General features: G+C 40.5%; 1 protein-coding gene across 1 annotated transcript in view; it reads left to right on the top strand.

Annotated features, from left to right (window-relative positions):
- Positions 1-21,549, top strand: part of DROSHA (drosha ribonuclease III) — a 552,432-nt gene that overhangs the window by 483,784 nt on the left and 47,099 nt on the right. The window contains exons 26-28 of the mRNA XM_030216759.1: positions 15,344-15,485; positions 18,173-18,255; positions 18,373-18,476. Of these exons, the coding sequence (XP_030072619.1) occupies positions 15,344-15,485; positions 18,173-18,255; positions 18,373-18,476 (329 nt within the window). The remainder of the gene's footprint in view (positions 1-15,343; positions 15,486-18,172; positions 18,256-18,372; positions 18,477-21,549) is intronic.

The following is a 21,549-nucleotide window of genomic DNA, read 5'->3' as shown; positions in this document are numbered from 1 at the left end:
CTAAATGGGTGCACCTGAATTCAGCACTTACATGTGCATCTTAGAGTATTCTATAATTTGTTTGCATAAATGGGAGACAAGCTCATGTCTCCACAGTGCTTCACCCACGTGTATGCACTTTGCTTTTATGCTCTACAGTTGCACATTCACATTATACAATACCTCTGAGTGCACAGCTTGCACTTACATGTGTAATTTTGCATTATTTCCACATATTTGCTTGTATTCTATAGCATGAGCACACAAATGGTGCCCAATTTTAGGCGCCCTGTTATAGAATGAACAGGGGAGTAAATGGTCCCATTGTTAGCACTGCCTTGTGAATAATTATAATGGCCAGGATGTTTGTAAATGCTGCCTCACCATTGATGCACGGAGGGACTGATAAAGAAAGCTACCAAGGGCAGCAATATACAGTTAATGAGAGCTCAATATGCACATTGGTAGAGATGGGTTCAGCACAAGATTTAGCTTGCATGGTTGACACTGGTTCCCATCAGATTTTAAGGTGAGCACAACACGAGAAATTTACACCCCGAGATGACCCCCATGCCTCTGATTCCCCCCCCCCCCCGACTTCCAATCCAATTGCCTTGGGTCTGTAGCAGTGCCCCACAGATCTCCCCCCTGTTCCTTCCAGAAGCTGGAGTGATGCCCATTTTCTCCTCCCTCCATCTTGAGGGAGGAGCTGCTAGACACTGGGGCATAAATGGTAAGAGTAGCCAGTGGTTTGGAGGGTGGGAGGATCAGAGATTATTTTGCAGGGTTGAGGTGATCCCTCGTGTGGCAGTGGGTTTTTTTCCCCCCCTCTTCTTGTCAGTCTGTGAGCCAGTCACACTTACGCACTGACAGGAAGGGAAACACAAAAGAGAAGCAGACCTTATGAAGAACAAGCTGTCTTTATTAATACATAAAAGCTCCAAGGAATTCAAATACAGGTGCCTGACATGGCCATGTTTCGCCAAAATCCGGCTGCGTTGGGGCAGAATAACTGAAATACCAAAAATAAAAACATTCAGATACATTTAAAATGAATGGTTGCAAATATAAAAGTCACATTTAAACTCCAAACCAAATTAAAACATAGCCAAGGCTTAATAATATAATAACTAAAAACACATATCTAAATAAATACATACATAGATAAATATCATAAGAAATTATACCAATTGGATAAAAAGCGAATTATACCAAATTGACGCTAGAGTTTGCTAAGCTGCTGTACACTAATGTCAACACAGCCTATTCACTTTGAATGGGCTGTGTTGGCAATGCCACGTGGAAGCCACTAGTACGTCTTGGTAAACAGACCCCTGACTGAAAAAGGAGGAGAGGAAGTGGCTTACCCAGCTGGTGTAAAACCTCAAACTTCAGCACAATTGGTCAAACTGATAAAAAAAAGTCAACTAATAGTGGATTACAAAGATGACAACATAAAACATGAAAGTTAAAACAAATACTGGGAACAAACATAAAAATCAAAAGGAAAAAAACATAGGAAATTTCCACTTACATGTTCCTTCTCCTGGGTCTATTTGTAAAAGTGATCAAACAAGAAGCCTTCTTTTCAGTAAATACACCTTAAAACATGCTGGCAACAAGCTAAAATTTCTGAGATTCCCAGATTTTAAGAAGTTTTAATCAGTACTGTCCTCATTAAAAAAAAAAAAAAAAAAAAAAAAAGTGTCTGATGACACTACAAAAGCATCAAGTAATACAGATCTCATTACTTGGTCAAAAAGTACTTAAAAGTAATCTTGAGATGTTTGCCACTCCATAACAAGTAAAATCGTTCAAGCAAAAACTTCTCAAAAGTTCTTAAAAAGTTTAAAAAACATGGTAGAATGCATTGTAATGAATTTTATGTGTTCCAATAACATCGGTGTGTCACACTAATGTTATCAATGCATTTCAACCACGGAAGAACCCTTAAAATATTGAAACATCCATAAAAAGTGTGAGGAATATATCTTAAAGCTCTAAAAACTGGCTAAAATGTTTCAAATCATTACAAAAACATAAAATATGATACCTGCATGGCCACAAATAAATAAAATGTAGATACTAAAAAACCCGATGAAAAAACAGGTAAGCCGTCTTTCCAATAAGAAATTAAGACATATTAGATTGTGAGCCCTCTGAGGACAGAGATAGTACCTGCATATAATGTGTACAGCGCTGCGTACATGTAGTAGCGCTATAGAAATAGTAGATAGATAGATAGACCTTCCTTAGCTAAAACAATGATATAGATGTTGCTTGAAAATGAAACACAAATTCATTGTTAAAAATCCATAAATACAACAAATGGAACTAAAAAATACTTCTCAAACCATAACCAGTGTAGGAGAACATATAAGAGATGCAAAAACATCACAAAAAATTGAGAGAACTAAAACATAGTATTACAAAATAAAATCCCGTGGAGATGGTACATAAAAGGAGTCCACACAAGGAAGTTTTTGAGAACAGCAATGATTAAAACTCAAAAGCTGGGACTATTGTAATTTTTAGCTTGTTGCCAGCATGTTTTAAGGTGTATTTATTGAAAAGAAGATGTATCTATTTTTAACCTCCTGGGGCTAATTATGCATGTATGACATGACTAGAATATATAAGTTAGGCTGGCACAGAATGCTTGCTTGATCACTTTTACAAACAGACCCAAGAGGAGGAACATGTAAGTGGAAATTTCCTATGGCTTTTTTCTGATTTTTATGTTTCTTCCCAGTATTTATTGTTTTATCTTTCATGTTTTATGTTGTCATCTTTGTAATCCAGTGCTATTTGACTTTTTTTTATCAGTTCGACCAGTTGTGGTGACGTTTGTGGTTTTACACCAGCTGGGTAAGCCATTTCCCCTGCTCCATTTTCATTCAATTTGGTACAATTTGTTCTTATGATATTTATTTATCTATGTGTTTATAGTTATTATATGATAAAACCTTGGTTATTTTAATTTGGTTTGGAGTTTGAATGTGATGTTTATATTTGCAACCAATCATTTTAAATACATCTGAATATTTTTATGTTTGGTATTTCAGTTGTTTTGCTCTTGACGCAGCTGGTTTTAGCGAAACATGGCCATGTCAGGCAACTGTATTTGAATTCCTAGCAGCTTTTATATTAATAAAGACAACTTGTTCTTCATAAGGTCTGCTTCTCTTTTGTGTTTTTCACACTGGATCTAGTGGACTGTCTGACTTGCTGCTTTCTTACTCTTGACAGGAAGGGTCATTTCAGTGAGCTATGGATTACTGCTGTGATGTGCATATATATATTTTTTTCTGACAATGCACACTTTTTAATGAAGCAATAATTTGCATGCTCATTGATTACTGTATCTAGGTGTTTGTGAAAAGCTTTTTTTTGAAACCAAGCAGTCAACAGCTCTAATGCTCTTCTTTTTGGATCAACCCCAGACAGAGCTACAGTGACTTAACTATACATTCAGGTCTAATGAGAGAGTGTTAACATATTCACCATTTTGGCAAGCATTGCGTTGGTACAAATGACGAAATGTATATGCCCCATCCAGAGAAAGTAAAGTTAAGCAGATTCACACAGCATACATATCAGCCAACAGAAAAGGTAGTGCCAAGATTAAGCAATATTCAAGGTATGGAAGGTAGATAAAAGAGCAGAAGAGTCTTATTGTGAGGCCAGTGCAGGAAGCCATATGGTAGACTCTCACACTAATGGCTGAGTGCACAGCTTCTACTACAAGAGTAACAAGAAAATATTCGTCAGCAATGCAATAAAGAGATAGGATGTAAATTCATAGCACGCAGAACTTGTGTGCTAATCAGAGGAAGCCTGCCAGACAGACTGACACAAAGATTCTGCGGTAAGGGTGCCTTATCGTGTGCATTTCCAAAGAAAATGAAAGTGCAAGCAGAGTATCCAGATCTGTCTTCTCTGAGGACAAGCAAGCCAACTATATTCTCACAGTTGTGTGACATCATCCGACGGAGCCCGGTGCAGATGCTGACTATCGAAAAGTTCGTAGAAGTTACTAGCAGCATCCCACCACGCATGCACTGGTGCCTTCCCACCTGATGCACAGGCGCGGGTCCCTCAATCTTCGTTTTTCCATGGAGCAGAGAGAATGTGTCTTTGCGGTTTCCCCTCGGCGCTTTTTTCCCTGCATTTCACGGTGTTTTCCCATGCAGGTATTTTCCCTCATTTTTATCATTAATTTCACTTTTTGTTATTTTCTGTCTTAGTTCCTAGTTTCTCAACTTAATAGACCTGCTTAGGCCTGAGCACTGTCCTCAATTTGGGCTCTGCCTCTTTTTCGTAGTCCAAAATTGAGGAATTTAATTTGGCCTTGATTCTTGATGTCCAGAAAGACCCCCAATAGCTTCAAATGATGTGCCCAATGTAACCTGGCGATTTTGGTAACGGACCTGCACTCTTGATGCATCGGGTGCCTTGAACCTAACCATGACCCTAGATCTTATTTTTTCTGTTTAAAAATGCATCTGAGGACACAGAGGGTGCATCAGGTCCAACAGGAGAGACTTTTTGGCTCCTCAAAGGCCGATCCATTGACGGCACCAGAAGCATCAACCTCGATGGCTGCTAAGACATCAACAACCACTGGAAGTACACCTGCCTTGAGGAGGTCTCCACCTCTCTTGACATTTAGCATTGAAATTAGGCCCTGGGACTGGTCAGTGTCGGGGGAAACCCAAGAAGCATAAGCATCGGTCCTCTTCGACGCACGGTGCCAGGTGCTCCGGGCATCAGCATTGCTGGTACCCAAAAGGTGCCAGCACCAATAGGAGCGCCCGCCTTCTTTGATAGAGGTGCCAGTGTGGAAGTCTCAGAGAAGCCAGGTTCCTGCTTCCAGTTTGGCACTGACATGTTCTGAGGCTGCCTCTGCCCTGGCTCCCCCGCCTTTGCCATCTTCCTTCGGTGGGCAATACTGAGTCATACTCAGAGAGGAGCTGGCACAGATACTACAGTTGCAATCTACTCAGGCATCGAGGGTGCTTGCGCCAACTGTGGATCAGTCCCATAATCTTTCTGAGGCTCCATCCATGCCTATGGAGAGATCCTTGACGTTGACACCTTGAAGGGTATCAATGTCGACATTGACTCATTTAGCAGTGCTTTCAACATTGGGGGAGGAAACTCCCCAGAGTCTCTGAGGGTAGGACTACACCTCAGTGGTCTTCAGGGCATGGACATGGTTCCACTGAGCTGGGGCATAGCCCTGCAGTAATCCCAACCCACTTACAGTACCCCTTCCTCCCAAACCAACCAACCACCCACTGATAATCACGAGAAAGCAAATCAGTTTCTGGAAATTACTGAAGACTTAACAGTGATGGTAACTGCTGTAGGGTCCAAGGAAGCTTATTTTATAACCTAGGAGCACCAACAGAGAAGGGACAACAACTTCTCCTTTTCTGAATGTAGACTCCTGTGTGGTTTATTCCAGACCATGTTTTTGAGTGCCAAAAATAAATTTTACAGCTGCATATTCTATAAATTATAATCTCAGGTCTAAGACCAATGATATTAAAGAAAAGCTTTACAATAGTCCAACTAGCTAGTCACTAAACTGTAACCTACTGTTACCAACCTCTGCTTTACACTCCACCAGCAATCCTTCAAACGTACAAAATCTCTTTCCTTGTTTCTTCCCAGTGGCGTAAAAAATTGAATAGCAGTGATATTTTAACACTGGGGATCCTTAAAAACCTGTGGCATCATTGCTAAAAAGATGTTAATAAGAGATGATGATAACATCCCCTAAGGGAGCCCTCATATAATCAGATTGTTACTAGAAACTGACTACTGATTACAGTGGACTGCTGTTAGCCTTGCAAAAAAAAAAAAAAAAAAAAGAAAGATGAAAGCCATGCTGGCACCTTACCACTAATTCAGCAGCCAAATCACTAGCCAAATCAGTACAACAGAACAGAATAGTTTACAGTATTGACTGTGGCACCAAAGTCCAGTAAAACCAACAGAGAATCTGTCCCTCATCTATCAAAATCATAGATCATTCAGCAGAACTAATAAGATCTCACTACCATGGAAACATCTAAAGTCCAATCGGCATTCATCCAGAATCACATTCATTCACACTAGCACATTCTTCTCTGTCAGCTTTGCAAGAAAATGAACATATGAAACTGGGCAAAAATGCTCTTTTTGAGTCTCGTCTAGATTTTTTTTTTTAATAAATGCTTGACAACAGCCTTCCATAACGATTAGGTAAAGTAGTGTGGTTGTGTTAGTCCTCTTTTAAAGGTTATATATAATTAAAAAAAAAAAAAAAACTAAGATGATACTTTTTATTGAACTAACTTATTACATATTTTGGTTATCTTTTGAAGACAATACCTGCAGATCAGAAATGAGCAAATGTTGGCAAATATCAGAATATATCCTAAAAGATGGTGGCAAGAGAAGCAGGACACTGAGATGAGATGAGCTCCGTGTCTGAGCCAGAATCTCCTGGCATCTGCAGCTGTAGGAATCGGGACAACGGTGGAAGCAAGCATCAGCGGTTGACCAGGCCTCCCGGGAAGACCTGCTGAGTGAGTCCTTTGGGCTGGTGAAAGGCAGAAACCCCAGGAGTTGGCAGAGCACACTCAACCCCACGTGGCTGGTTAGGCGACTTCTGCTGAATTCCAGCCCATCCAGAGCTGATTGGGCAGGTGAAGGGAAACGCTAGGGCTGTGGCAGCAGAACTGCTCCAGTGAACAGCGGGATATCTTCACTGCTGGTGGCAATGGTGAGAAGACTCCTGCTCAATTCCAGCCCATCCAGAGCATTCTCTCCTTGTTGGGTAGGTGGAGGGAGGAGAGCGCTGGGGCTAACCGCGGCAGCAGAACCACTCCAGCGAAGAGCAGGAAAACATCACTGCCGGTGGCAGAGCCAGCGAAACCAAACTCAGTCCCCACGTGGCTAGAACAGCGTCTTCTGTTCAGGAAGCCGGCGGGAAGTACTGAATCAAGGTAAAGAGGCGCACCAGACACCACACTGGACATTGGATTCAAAAATGCCCAGACCGGCACAAAGACATAGGGTGAGCAGCAGGAGAGAGGAGACGATTCGGCATCTGAGGGAGTTAGAGGGGGCAGCTGCACTACAGACTACCGCTTCTGGCAGACTGGAGAGGAATTGGTATTCCTACAGATTAACTGGCACCCCCTGTAAGTCAGTTCACCCAGAACCTGGAGAGGAGCGGGACAGCTGTCCCCTGATACGAGCATACCAACGCTGAGAGCAATAGAGAGCTTCTGAGGAATAAAAAAAAGATGACTACCTGCACAAGCAGCCAGAATGAAGGAGCAGCTAAGAAACTGAATCAACCTCATCAGCAGCCAAGGTAGAACTGATAACTATCTAACCCCCACACACACACACACTCAAAAAGAAAAAAAACCCCACTGACCCGGAAATATACCGAAATGGAGAACAAATATAGAGAGACACCCCCCTCCCCTACACCCAAGCACCTCTATACCAAAAGCATCCTGAAAAATGGCCAACCTAAGAATATGGATTGTCTACTACATAATAACATCATGGATATTGGGGATACCAGCTGCGTCACACCACCAGATGACATTCATACCAACAACTGAAGAGCTTAATCACAATCCGCGCAACAATATAGAAGCCAAACCAACAACACAAAACTAAACCAGTGCAATAATCAACAAGTCCATAACATCAAAACAGACAAACAACACAGACAATTGCAAACAGTCAAACACACCAACATAAAACATGAAAAATATGACCCAATACCCATAGGATATATAAATGCGAGATTGGCAGTAAGTAAGGTAGCACTATGCAGAGATTGGATAGAAGTGGAGCAACTAGGTCTGTTGCTCATAACAGAAACATGGCTACACCTCGAAGATGACCCAGCAGTGAATGAACTATGCCGACCGGGATACAAAACAATACACCTCAACATAGTGAAAAAGAAGGGAGGCGGAGTTGCAATAATATACAAATCCTCCTTTAAAGCAGACCCTGTTGCTAAACATATATCCCCAGCAATTGAAATCTTGGCATGCAAAATCACAGACACAGCACTAGCTGATCAAATATGCATCACAATGTTTTACCGCCCACCAGGAAGCTGGTCAAACGCGCAAGACGATTTCATAAATTTCGTATCGAACATTTGCACAAATTAACCAAATGTCATAGTACTAGGAGACATCAATCTGCACCTAGGAAAACAAAACACCACCAACACCAGATCACTAATGAACTTCATAAACCGATGTAATTTCCCAACAGTGCAAGGCACATCAACTCACATGAAGGGCCACCTACTAAACATACTTGCATACAGATTCACAACAAACAAAAACCACATACTAGAAAATCACAACCACGGTCAGACCACAGCAAGCTCACATTTACACCACAGTGGAAAATAATGTCAAGAGCAGAGAACCAAAGAAACTAATCAAATTCACCACCAGAGTGAAGGTGGACAATCAGACCTTCTGGACGACAACGATGAATGAACACAGAAACATATCGCCCAAGGACATTCACTTCATGAAAAAATGGGGTGAAATAAGTGAAAATGCACTAAACAAAATAGCACCACTCAAAACGAAAACAAGGAACAAAAAACAACAACGTCCCTGGTTTAATGATGAACTACTACAAATGAAAAAACTATGCAGGAAACTAGAAAGAAAATGGGCCAAAACCAAGACTGCCACAAACAAGCATATATGAAGAAAAGCTATAAGAGCATAAACTTGCAACATAAAAAAAAATGCTAAAGCAGAATACTTCAGTACTTATGCCAACCCAGAACAGAGCAACACAAAAAAATTCTTCAAACTCATGAATGACTTACTGAAAACCCATGAGGTCCTAGCATCAACCAAAACACCACCTACGGCAGATGAGTTTGCACAATACTTCAAACACAAAATAACAATGACAAGACAAGAGCAGACGTAACAAAACCACAGACAACCATCATAGACTTCCTATAAGAATGCAAAACAAAAGATGCCCAAACCACAGCAGACAGAATATGCAAAACACCCAAACTAGACACATTAAGGATGTTACTAACAAAATACACACATGCACACTGTATACTAGATAACTGCCCTAACGATATATATATATATATATATATTTTTTTTTTATTTTTTTTTTTATTTATTTATTTATTTGTAGCATTTGTATCCCACATTTTCCCACCAATTTGCAGGCTCAATGTGGCTTACATTTGCTGTAATGGCGGTCGCCATTTCCGGGTAACAGTATAACATATGGTATTACGTTAAGGTGCATACCTCTATGGTAACATAGATGGAACATAATATACATGGAACAGTTCATGGTGTATGTATGTGTGTGTGTGTGTGTGTATATATATATATACCATGTCCATACATACATGATAAAGAGGAATACATTATGGTATTACATGAAGGTTCCTGAGTGATAATTGAATTATAACATACATTAGGTCATCGACAATGGAGAGACCATATTCGATATAAGGATTGAAGTGATAGTTCTTGTTCACTAATAGCTAAGAGGTTAATCAATCAGGTATGATTAAATAAGATTTCGGTAGTATATGGTTCGTTTATAGTCTTATTATGTCATATTTAAGATGGTTGTTTGTGGTATGCCTTTTTGAATAGGTCTGTTTTCAGTAGCCTTCAGAAGATAGTTAGGTCTTGTGTTGTTTTTATGGCCTTCGGTAGTGCATTCCACAGCTGGGTACATATGTAATTAAAACTGGTCACGTATGTGGATTTATACTTTAGCCCTTTGCAGTTAGGGTAGTGGAGATTGAGGAATGTACGTGCTGATCTTTTTGCGTTCCTAGTAGGCAAGTCTATAAGGTCTGACATGTAGGTTGGGGCTTCCCCGTGAACGATTTTGTGGACCAAGGTGCAAACTTTAAACACAATTCGTTCTTTTAGCGGGAGCCAGTGTAATTTTTCTCTTAGGGGTTTGGCACTTTCGTATTTAGCTTTCCCATATATGAGTCTGGCTGCTGTGTTTTGAGCGGTTTGAAGTTTCTTAATGATTTGTTCTTTGCATCCGGCATAGATTGCATTGCAGTAGTCTAGGTGGCTTAGCACCATGGATTGTACTAGGCTGCGGAATACTTTTCCTTGGGAAGAAAGGTTTGATCCTTTTAAGTTTCCACATTGAGTAGAACATTTTCTTTGCTGTGTTTTTCACATGTTCGAGTGTGAGATTTCGGTCAATTGTGACTCCCAGGATTTTCAAGCTGCCTGAGACCCGGAGGGTGTAGTCTGGGGTATTTATGGTATTGGGTTTGTTTGTATTGTATTGTGAGGATAGAATGAGACATTGTGTTTTTTCTGCGTTTAGCTTTAGTTGGAATGCTTCTGCCCATGAGTTCATTATTTTGAGGCTGTGTGTGATTTCGTTTGTGATTTCAGTTATATCTTGTTTGAACGGGATGTATATCGTGACATCGTCTGCATAGATGTATGGGTTGAGTCCTTGGTTGGAGAGCGATTTGGCTAATGGTATCATCATTAAGTTGAAAAGAGTTGGTGAGAGCGGTGATCCTTGTGGAATTCCGCATTCAGGTTTCCATGGGTTTGACGTTTTTGAGTTTGATATCACTTGGTAGGTTCTTGCTGTTAGGAAGCCTTCGAACCATCTAAGTACGTTTCCTCCAATCCCGAAGTAATCCAGGATGTTCGAGAGTATTTGGTGGCTGACCATGTCAAACGCGCTGGACATGTCAAATTGTAGGAGAAGTACATTGTTTCCAGTTGCAATTATTTGTTTAAATTTGGTTATGAGGGTGGTTAGAACTGTTTCATTGCTATGGTTGGATCGGAATCTTGACTGTGATTTATGTAGTATATTGAATTTGTTTAGGTAGTTGGTAAGTTGTTTGGTTACCATACTTTCCATTAGTTTAACTACTGGGGGGATTGATGCTACTGGTCTATAGTTGTATCGTTTAATTTTTTTCTTGAAATCTTTGGGTATAGGGGTAAGAAGTATATTTCCTTTGGCCTTGGGGAACAGTCCGTGTTGCAACATGTAGTTCATGTGTGATGTAAGGTCTGTTATGAAGCGTTGGGGGGCAAGCCTTATTAGGTTGCTGGGACAAATATCCAGTTTGGAGTGGGTTTTGCAGAATTTCTTGATTGCTTGGGTGATGGTTTCTTCGGTTAGTAGAGCGAAGTTAGTCCAGGTTCGATCTGCTGGGTATTCACCAGGTGTTGGGTCCAAGCATTCCATGAATTTTCCGTGATCAGTGGTGTTAAGTGGTAACGTGGATTGTAGTTTTATAATTTTCTCATTAAAGTATTTGGCAAGGTTGTCTGCTGATGGGATGTCTATGCTGGTCATGGTCACCGGTGTAGTGTCTATTAACTTGTTCACGAGTTGGTAGAGTTTATGTGCGTCTTTGTAGTCTGGTCCTATTTTGGTTTTGTAGTATGTCCGTTTGGTTTGTCTTATTGAGTATTTGTATTTCCTTTGTAGTTTCCATGCATTAAGTGTGTGTTCATCTTTCATTTTTTTCCATGCTCATTCTAATCTCCTAACATGTGTTTTCAGTGATTTCAGTTCTTCATTGAACCAAGGTATTGAGTTTTGTCTATGTGTAGTTCTTTTTTATAATGGTGCAGTTATGTCTAACGTGTTCTTACATCTGTCGTCCCAGTTTAGTAGGTAATGTTTGGAGTCTGTTTGTGCCATCCAGTCATTACTGTAGATTTGTTGCCAGAATGTTACAGGGTCAATTTGGCCTCTTGTGGTGTAGGTTGTGGGTTCTTGCTTGAGGTGCGTGCCTTTTTTCCTCCATTGTAAGATGGAGTTTAGTTATAGTGGTCTGACCATGGTATATCTGACCATTTTGTCTCTGTTAGTATAAGGTTTAGGTCTGAGGATAATTTATGTGTAATGAGGTCAATTGTGTGTCCTTTGACATGAGTGGCTTGTATATTGGGCCAGCTAAGGTCCCATAGTTGGAGGAAGTCCTTGCACTCTCATGTACTGGTTGCCTTAGGGTCATCAAGGTGTATATTTATGTCTCCAATAATAAGTAGATTGGGGTTTGAAACACAGGTGTTCGATATGAAATACATGAAGTGTGATTGGCATTCTTGCCATTTTCCTGGTGGTCTGTAAAATAAGACAATGTTTAGGCTGTCAAGCAGGTTAGTATGGTTAATTCTGACTGAGGCGATTTCAAGTTCTAGTGTTATGGACTCGGCAGTTGTTGTTACATTGAAGTTGGATCTATAGATTAGTGCTAATCCTCCACCTCTTTTTTTCTTTCCTTGTCCAATGTGTGATTTTGTAGTCCAGGGGGGCAGAGTTCCAGAATTATAGGGTCTTTGAGGTTGTGGATCCATGTTTCACTGATGTGTCTGCTGTGATCCAGTCTGTTATAGTTGCTGTTTTATTGACTACTGATCTGGCATTTATGTATCCTATTTGAATTGTTTGGTAAGAGTCTGTTTTTGATGTTGTGTTGATTTTGATTAGTTGTCGTTCCTTTATTTTGGTAGGACCATTGTTTTTCTTTTGTTGTAGTTGTCTGCGTGTTGATGTTTTCTTTGTTTGAGTTGTTGTCAGTTTGGTGGTGCGTATGGTCTCGTATTGGTCTTTGGCGTGTTTTTAGTATGGGTATCATGGTGCTTTCGGTGAATGGAGTGATTGTAGCTATGTGAGTTAGTGTTATGGAGTAAACTAGTAGGAGAAATTTGAATGCGTTCATTTTGTTTTTGGTATCAGTTTGGTTTCTGTAGCAGTGTTTTGGTGGGATTTCTGAGAGTTATGCATTTTTGGTTAATCTCTGTTTCCTCTCTCCCGCACTGCCGTCATTGTTATACACTCAATCCATGATCAGGGAGGTTTAATAGACTGGAGTGGAGGTGAGCCTGTCTAGATTCACCAGACTGGTTCATCGAATGCTTTACCAAACACCACATACATGTTTACAAAAGGGCAATTCCCAACAGACAAAGGAAACATAGTACTTACTCCAATCCCTAAAAACACAACTAGCAAAATCAATGACATCACAAACTACAAACCAGTGGCCTCATTCCTGACCAAAATGATGGAGGGCTTAGTAGCACAGTAATTAATAGAATACCTGACAATTCTCAATCCTCCACAACTCCTAATCAGGCTTCAGACCACAACACAGCATGGAGACAATCATAACCACCCTGATAACAACGTTCAGAAGCCTAATAAGCCGAGGACAGAACATCCTATTGCTGCAATTCAATATGTCGAGTGTGTTCGGTCTAGTAGACCACACAACACTTATGACCCTACTCGACAACATGGGAATATGCAGGGCAGTGGCAGCATGGTTCGATGGCTTCCTAAGAACCAGATCTTACATCGTAAAGATGTGCAATCAGTTATCAGCTTCATGGATCCCAGAATATGGGGTACCACAGGGCTCTCCGATATCGCCAATACTGTTCAACGTAATGATACAAGAAAGCGTGCATAAATAAGTGAAACATAAAAGCATTCCAATGAAAGTCTCATAGGAAAAGGTAGAGAGATGGGTGAGAAACAGGGAGAGATGGGTGGTGATTAGAGGGTGGCAAAGCAGTATAATTTAATTTTATGGTTTATAATATGATCCAGGTCTTTGTTAAGCCCTGTATGATGGGTGTCAAGATATTTCATCATTTTCAATTCAAAGGTCTTACATTCCCGGCTTGTCTTAAAATTTCCTTTTAGCATTCTCACCATAATGATTGAAGAAAGACCCCTACTTGCAGGGAATTATCTATAATCCTGCAAAGGATTGGATTTACCACTGTCCAGAAGGGCACCAATCCAAATTTCAAAATCATTGGATATACTATGCATACTAAGCGCTGATTGCAGCAAAAGGAAGAGATTCTCATTGTCTGCAGCAAAAACACAATGGAGGTCCAAACAAACATGATAAAAGTCCAAAGCTTAAAAATCCAAGGAATCTTTATTGCATAAGTCCCCAAAATTCTTAATGCACAAGTCCATACAAAGCCCTCTAATTCCTTTACTGACAGTTCCCTAAAAGTTGAAAAACTGGGAGAGCTCTATATTGATCCCTCATCTTATCCACAGCCATACCTTGCTCCCTTCCCAAATTAGTCTATATCCCACATATGTTATCATAAATATGCTGCTCTAAAATTCACTTCCTAAATCACCTTTAACGTTTCAAGCCCTGGTTGGCTATACAAGGGACTGCAGATACCCTATCTGGCCAATATTCAGTGCTGTTTAACTGGCCAGGGATGACTTCTGGCAGGTTAAATAGCACTTAATATTACCACTTAGCATATTGGGCCTTATTCTATATAAAGGTTATGCTCCTAAATTTATACTTCTAAAATTTATGCTCCTAATTTGTGAACAAATTAGGAGCATAATCTATTTTGGAGCATAGTGTGTGCTAATAATTTGGGAGCATAAATTTTAGAAGCGTAAATTTAGGAACATAACCTTTATAGAATAAGGTCCATTATAGCTAACCATCTAGCTGTGAATATTCAGCGCATCGCAGGCTAAGTTTGATGGTCAAATTGGGCCGCCCAAATAGCAGGCATGTCTTTGGCTGCTGTAAACTTAACTGGCCAACAGTGAATATTGACTTGGCCGGTTAAAGCTTAAATCGGCAAAAAACTACCCCTCGAATATTCAGTTCTGGTCACCAGAAATGGCCCGGCTTTGAATATCTGGGCTCAGTGCAGATTGTGGGATTTAGCTGGCCTGCCTCCCACAGGCTGAATATCAGCTGGTATGAGTCTTTCAGGAATGATTCATTATGTTTGGAATTGATTGTTCAAAAGAAAGCACCCATTTTGCTCCTACAGTTGTTCCCTTTAATAGAACACTTGCCTCCAATAGTCCAGCTTGGCTACTTCAGTTGCAGCCCTTCAATTTTTTCTTTTTTCTCACCAGTTTTTTTTAATTATGCAAACTTCTCTGGAAACCATGGTGTAAGGTCTTACTCTCCCTAATATATAGCCTCATTAACAATCTGTTCAGTCCCTAAATCTATTGTAGTCTTCAAAAAATTATCTGGTGATCCTGTAACATTAGTTAAAATTCCCAAATTATAATTCACCAATACTACAAGACTTAGATAATGTACTGCCAACAAGAGTTTCTACTTCTTAGAAGGAAGACATGGGGGCATTTAGCAGCTGTTAAATCAATAAAATCACTGAATTAATAAACTTTTAAAAGTGACAGAAACAGTAGTTGTATATATTTTTATTTGTAAGCCATAAAAGCAGAATGGAAGCATGAGCAGGTGCTGATGCTAGGTTTCTCCTCTTCATCCCCATTGTAGCTGCTGCGCAGTTCATTAGTGAACAACAGGACACAGGCCAAGGTGGCAGAAGAGCTAGGGATGCACGAGTTTGCCATCACCAATGACAAGACCAAGAGGCATGTTTCACTGCGCACCAAGACTTTGGCTGATCTCTTGGAATGTGAGTCCAGAAACTTTTCTGTCTTTTTTTTTTGCTTGTATGAGCTTAAGATAATATACAAATTAAAAGCAGATGCACAGTCCTAGACTTATGTAATTATGGGGCCTACTTATTAAACTGCATTAAGTGTTTTAACATGGCTTTTAATAGAAATTAATGGCACAGAACCACATTACATTTAACACAGCTCATTAAGTGTTCCTTATCGTCATAATCACAACCAGTCCAGACACATGGATTTTGCTCTCCTACAAGCAGGTGGAGGCAGAGAAGGTATTTATGCCTCCCCATATAAGGTGTCCACGCTGACCCAGCACTCCAGTATTCTCTGCCTCCATCAGATGAGGATGGTGAAGCAGTCCTATACATTGGAAGTCTAGTTGTGGGTCTGGGTTAAGACCCCATGCTTAGGCATTGTCAGAGTAGTAAGGTATGGGAATAGAATAGTCCCTCAGCTTATGATAGTTTTACAGTTCTGGTACTCTACCTAATTTAATTTAGAGATATGGTCAGAAGAAACAGTCTATCTTTGTTATGGGGGGAGTGGCCACTGAGCAAGGAGACGTGTAGCCCACAATTGCTAGATGGCTGAAAGAGACTGTCGTGTCAACTTTTTTGTTTGTGGGGAAGCAGGCTCCTCAGGCCTTATGGGTTCATTCTACAAGGCATACAGCGACATCCTGGGCAGAGACTGCCTTACTGTCTCCAGCAGATATTTGAAGGTAGCGACGTGGTCAACTCTGCATACCTTTGCCAAGCACTACAGGGTGGCCATTGTGGTGTGCTTCGAAGCCAGTTTTGGGGCTTCAGTCCGCAAGTCGGCAGCACCAGGATCTCACCCACTCTAGGGATTGAACATCCCACAGGTTCTGAAATAGTAGGAAGCTACGTAATGGAAAGAGAAATTAGGTCTTACGTGATAATTTTCTTTCCATTTGTCCTTTCCACTATTCCAGAGGACCGTCCAAGGTTTCTGAGATATTTAGTAGGTGTGAATTAATGGGTCACATAACTCTTGTTCTCTAGAAATTGTCTAGAGAGGAGAGAGGTCTACACATGTTTGTTTGCTCGTTTGGTTACTTTTAGGTTAGCAAGTTTTTTTTTAAGGTGGTTGTGTTCTGAGTTTATCCTTACTGCTTGTTTACATAAATACTAAAGAGGTGGACCGGATACCAACAGAAAACTGAGCTGAGACATATCTATCATCACCTGCTGGTTGATGGACACAACTATCCCCACAGGTTCTGGAATAGTGGGAAGGACTAATGGAAACAAAATTATCAGGTAAGACCTAATTTCTTCTTCCTTGTTTTCTTCACAATCCTGAAAGCAAACCATGATATGACATGTTTCTCAGAGCTAGACCTTACACCTGTGCACTCACTCTGTCTTAAAATCTGCTTTGGGTGGTATCGATGTGATTCCCATATACTGTGGTCGCAGAAAGCCTGCTCAGATGCTGATTGCATTGCCTGGAGAGGTTCTCTTGAGTCCTCCAGTTTGTTGACTGTATCCGTATGGACCTGCTCAAGTTTGCTGCTTTATCAAGTCCCATGGCGCTCTTGAATAAATGTAACTGTAGCTCCCCCCATAATCTTTAGGTCATTGAATCACTCCTTGAGCTCTAAGTAGTTTGCCTCTGTCCTCTCCCTCCAATTCTCTCTTATTCCATGTAAAGGTGTGGCTTTCTGTGTCATGACCACTGTCCTGTGGTAGCCTAAAGAATATAAGAATTCATTTAAATTCACTATTCTTTTTTCTGGGCATACATCAGAAAAAGCCCCTTTCCTTCAACTCAAGGGAGAACCAAGTTGTAGATGACCACTGATTGTCCAGGTAAGAGCAGATGATTAGCCAGAGCACTTGAATTAGGTTGATGTGGGTGGAAAATGACACTTACCAACCTCACACACATTTATTTTGGCTGCTTATGCATATTAAATGGAAACCTTTTGCACTAGATAGCAAATAAGTTTCTGTCCCCCTGATTCTATATAGGTCACCCAAATTTGGGCAAGGAGACTAGATCTGTGCATAAATTAATTTGTCAGTTGGGTGTTATCATCCAATTCTTGGTGTTAGAGTTAATTGGCAGTTCCCTATGCAATGTTCTGTAACACTGCACACCCAGTGTCTCAAAATGGGACAAGGCCAAATAAGCCATGGGCGGGTCAGGGGCATTCGCAGTATTTCGGTGCAATGTTATAGAATACTGGGATTACATGCCCAACTTGTGCACCAGAATTTATACCAGGTTTCAGCAGGTATAAGTCCTCTTGAGTGCAGGAATCTCTTTAAGTGCTATTCTACAAAGGGCACTCAACTTGGAGCACCCGTTAGAGAGTAACACTTAGGGCCTCTTTTACCAAACTGTGCTAGCAATTCCCACGCTGCAATGCCGACGAAACCCATTCAAAGTGAATGGGCATTGTCGCACCGGGAATCGCTAGCGAGGTTTGGTAACAGAGGCCCTTAATGTGGATTTTTCTGGTCATGCCACCACTGTATTTTTCTTCCATTCTAGTGCCTTTATAGTCATAAATACTTGATTTTATTTTAAGGATTTTTAACAATGTATGTTTTAATGACACAGAGTCTGCTGTAAGTTCTATATTCTGTTGAGAGATAATTCCTGGATAGTAGAGATTCTACACATGAATAAATGTACCAACATATTTTATTTCTAGCTTTTATTGCTGCGCTGTACATTGATAAGGACCTGGAGTACGTTCACACCTTCATGAACGTATGTTTCTTTCCACGACTAAAGGTAAATGTGTGGGCCTGGAGAACATGTATGCATTCTTTGACAGTTTTGTTATATTGGTCCTACAGGTTTATGTTCAGGCTATGTTTTCTCTTTGTGCTTCCGTACACTTTGATGCAGGAGTTCATTTTGAATCAGGATTGGAATGACCCCAAATCTCAACTGCAGCAGTGCTGCCTGACTCTGAGGTCGGAGGGGAAGGAGCCGGACATACCTCTGTACAAGTAAGGATATGGCACCTTGTCTTCACTCACTTACATAACAAAGCATGTCAAAGGCCCAGGTCATTGTTACATGCTACTGGTTGCTTATACCAATTTCAAAAGCAGTTGCTCTTTGCAGTTGGTGATTTGACATGTTCAGTCTTGGGCTAATCAAAATGTGTACCATTGCCTTGCACAAGTATATTCCATGATTTTGGAAACCACTGAACTTTAAAATATTTATGTGAGGCTTCTTCCCCAAGTAACTGCCACCCAAAGCGGCACACAACTGGGAGAGTGGTATAAAATATACATTGAAGTAAAACTTTTCTGACCTGCTGAGCGAAAAGGTACCAAAAGTAGGATTTCAAATAACAGAGATAAAGGCTATAAAAGTTTGGAGGGGCAACTTTTCATTTTTGAAAGTTTTATGTACTATATGGTCCATAGAATGGGACTATGCAATTGTTTTCACAACTTTGATTTTTTTTTCCATGGTCTAAAAGGTACCTAAAGTGGGATATGTGATTTCTGGGGTTAATCACTATTTTATTGATAAACCGTTCTCATTTTATAAAGATATAATTAGTCCGTACCTGAAGCTGAAACTTTGCATGATTATTCAAATAAGTCACAAACCCCACTTTTGGTACCTTTTTCCTCAGCAGGTTACATTTAATTACAGAATGTGCATAAACCAACTAGAAGCAGCAGAAGAGCCAAAACAGAAGAAATAGAAAAGTTTCTTGGAGCTCCCAAAACTTACCACACCAGCTAATGCTAATCCATTATACTAAGTAGGGGTGTCAGCAGTATACTGTAAAATCTGTGATCACACAGAGCACCCCAATGTTCACATGGATAGGCCATCCTCATGTTCTTATTTACAGTAACTGCATAAAATAGGTTTAGAACAGGAGTTCTCAACCCAGTCCTGGGGGCACACTTAGCCAGTCATGTTTTCAGGAGACCCACAATGAATACACGAGAGAGGTTTGCTTACATTGGAGGTAGTGTATTAAGATCTCTTTCATGCATATTCATTTTCATTGCTGAAAACCTGACTGGCTAGGTGTGTCCTGAGGACTGGATTGAGAACCCCTTGTTTAGTGCAAGGCCTTTGAGTGGCGGAATCGCCTAGTGGTTAGTGCAGCAGCCTCAACAAGCTGGGTTCAGTTTCCACTGCAGCTCCATGTAACACTGGACAAGTCACTTAACCCTCCATTGCCCCAGGTACAAAATAAGTACCTGTATATAATATGTAAACCGCTTTGATTGTAACCAGAGAAAGGCAGTATATCAATTCCCATCCTCTTTCCCTTTCCCTTGGTGGGTAAAGCACAGTGTGTTGTAACAGAGTAAGAAGCATATGTTTACAAACAATGCATACTATTAAGAGAAAAAGATACTATTATGGAACAGTGTTGCAGCAAGTTTCCTGATTCAGTAATCATTTGTTTTTTTAATGTTAGTCAATACAAATAAAATAAAACATGGAAAAGAAAATAAGATGATACCTTTTTTATTGGACATAACTTAATTTATTGTATTTATTTATTGCATTTGTACCCCACATTATCCCACCTTTTTGCAGGCTCAATGTGGCTTACAGAGTGTTGTTATGATGCAGTCATTACATGATCTTAGATACAGTCGATAATAAGCTAAGGTAGGTAATTTAGATGCAAGGTGCTAGGTAAGGTGTTGTGAGAGGTGTTTTTGATGCATCTGAGTAGTTAGAGGAATGATTTAGTAAGGATGTCCTTAGTAGGCTTTGTTGAAGAGATGTGTCTTCAAAGATTTGCGAAAGCTGGTTAGATTGTCCATTTTTTTCAGGGCCATGGGTAGTGCATTCCAGATCTGTGTGCTTTTATACTCAAAAGTAGTAGCGTATGACTGTTTATATTTAATTCCTTTACAGCTGGGGAAGTTCAGATTGAGGAATTTGCGGGCTGATCTGTTGGCGTTTCTAGGTGGTAGGTCCACTAGGTTTAACATATAAAGTGGGGCGTCTGCGTGGATGATTTTGTGGACGGTTGTGCAGATCTTGAACTCAATTCGTTCCTTGAGTGGTAGCCAGTGTAGTTTCTCTCTTAGAGGTTTTGCCCTTTCGTATTTAGTTTTGCCAAAGATGAGTCTGGCTGCGGTGTTTTGGTTCTGTTTGGAGTTTTTTAATGGTCTGTTCTTTACAGCCTGCATACAAAGTGTTACAGGAGTCCAGATGACTTATTACTAATGATTGTACCTAGGGTATGGAAGATGTTTCTTGGGAAAAAAGGTTTTATTCTCTTGAGTTTCCACCACATCGAGTAGAACATTTTTTTCGTTGTATTCTTCACATGGGTATCGAGTGTGAGGTATCGATCAATGGTGACTCCAAGAATTTTCAGATTTTCTGAGATAGGGAGTGTGCAGTATGGTGTGGTTATGGTAGGGTAGTTGTTTGTGTTGTATTGGGAGGTGAGAACTAGACATTGAGTTTTTTTCTGCGTTCAGTTTTAACTGGAATGAGTCCGCCCAGGAGTGCATGATTTGGTGGCTCTGGTTGATCTTGTTGGTTATTTCATTTAGGTTACTTTTGAACGGGATGTGGATCGTGACATCATCCGCGTATATGTAGGGGTTAAGGTTCTGATTGGCTAGAAGTTTGGCTAGTGGTATCATCATACGGTTGAAAATAGTTGGCGAAAGGGGGGATCCCTGAGGTACTCCACATTCCGGTGTCCAAGGTGGTGATCTATCATTATTCGTTGTTACTTGGTAGGATCTGGTGATTAGCTTTCGAAGGTTGCCCTTCTTCGTCAGATCGGAAATAAGCAAATGTTGGTAGATGACAGTATATATAAGTGAAACATCAAAGCATTTCAGTGACAGTCTAACAGGATGGGATGGATAGGTGAGAGACAGGAAGAGTCGGGTAGATGAGGGACAGGGAGATATGCATGGAGATAGGAGGGTGACAAAGCAGTACAATTTTATGGTTTATAATGGGCTAGAAAACCCAGATCTTTGTTAAGTCCTGTCTGGTGGGTGTCAAAATATTTAATCATTCTGACTTCAAAGGTCTTACGTTCCTGTATTGTTTTAAAGTTCC

This window comes from Microcaecilia unicolor, chromosome 1 (assembly GCF_901765095.1).
Source record: "Microcaecilia unicolor chromosome 1, aMicUni1.1, whole genome shotgun sequence".
Lineage (NCBI taxonomy): Eukaryota > Metazoa > Chordata > Amphibia > Gymnophiona > Siphonopidae > Microcaecilia > Microcaecilia unicolor.
Note: the sequence above shows the minus strand (reverse complement) of the source record. Positions and strands in the feature narration are given on the sequence as shown.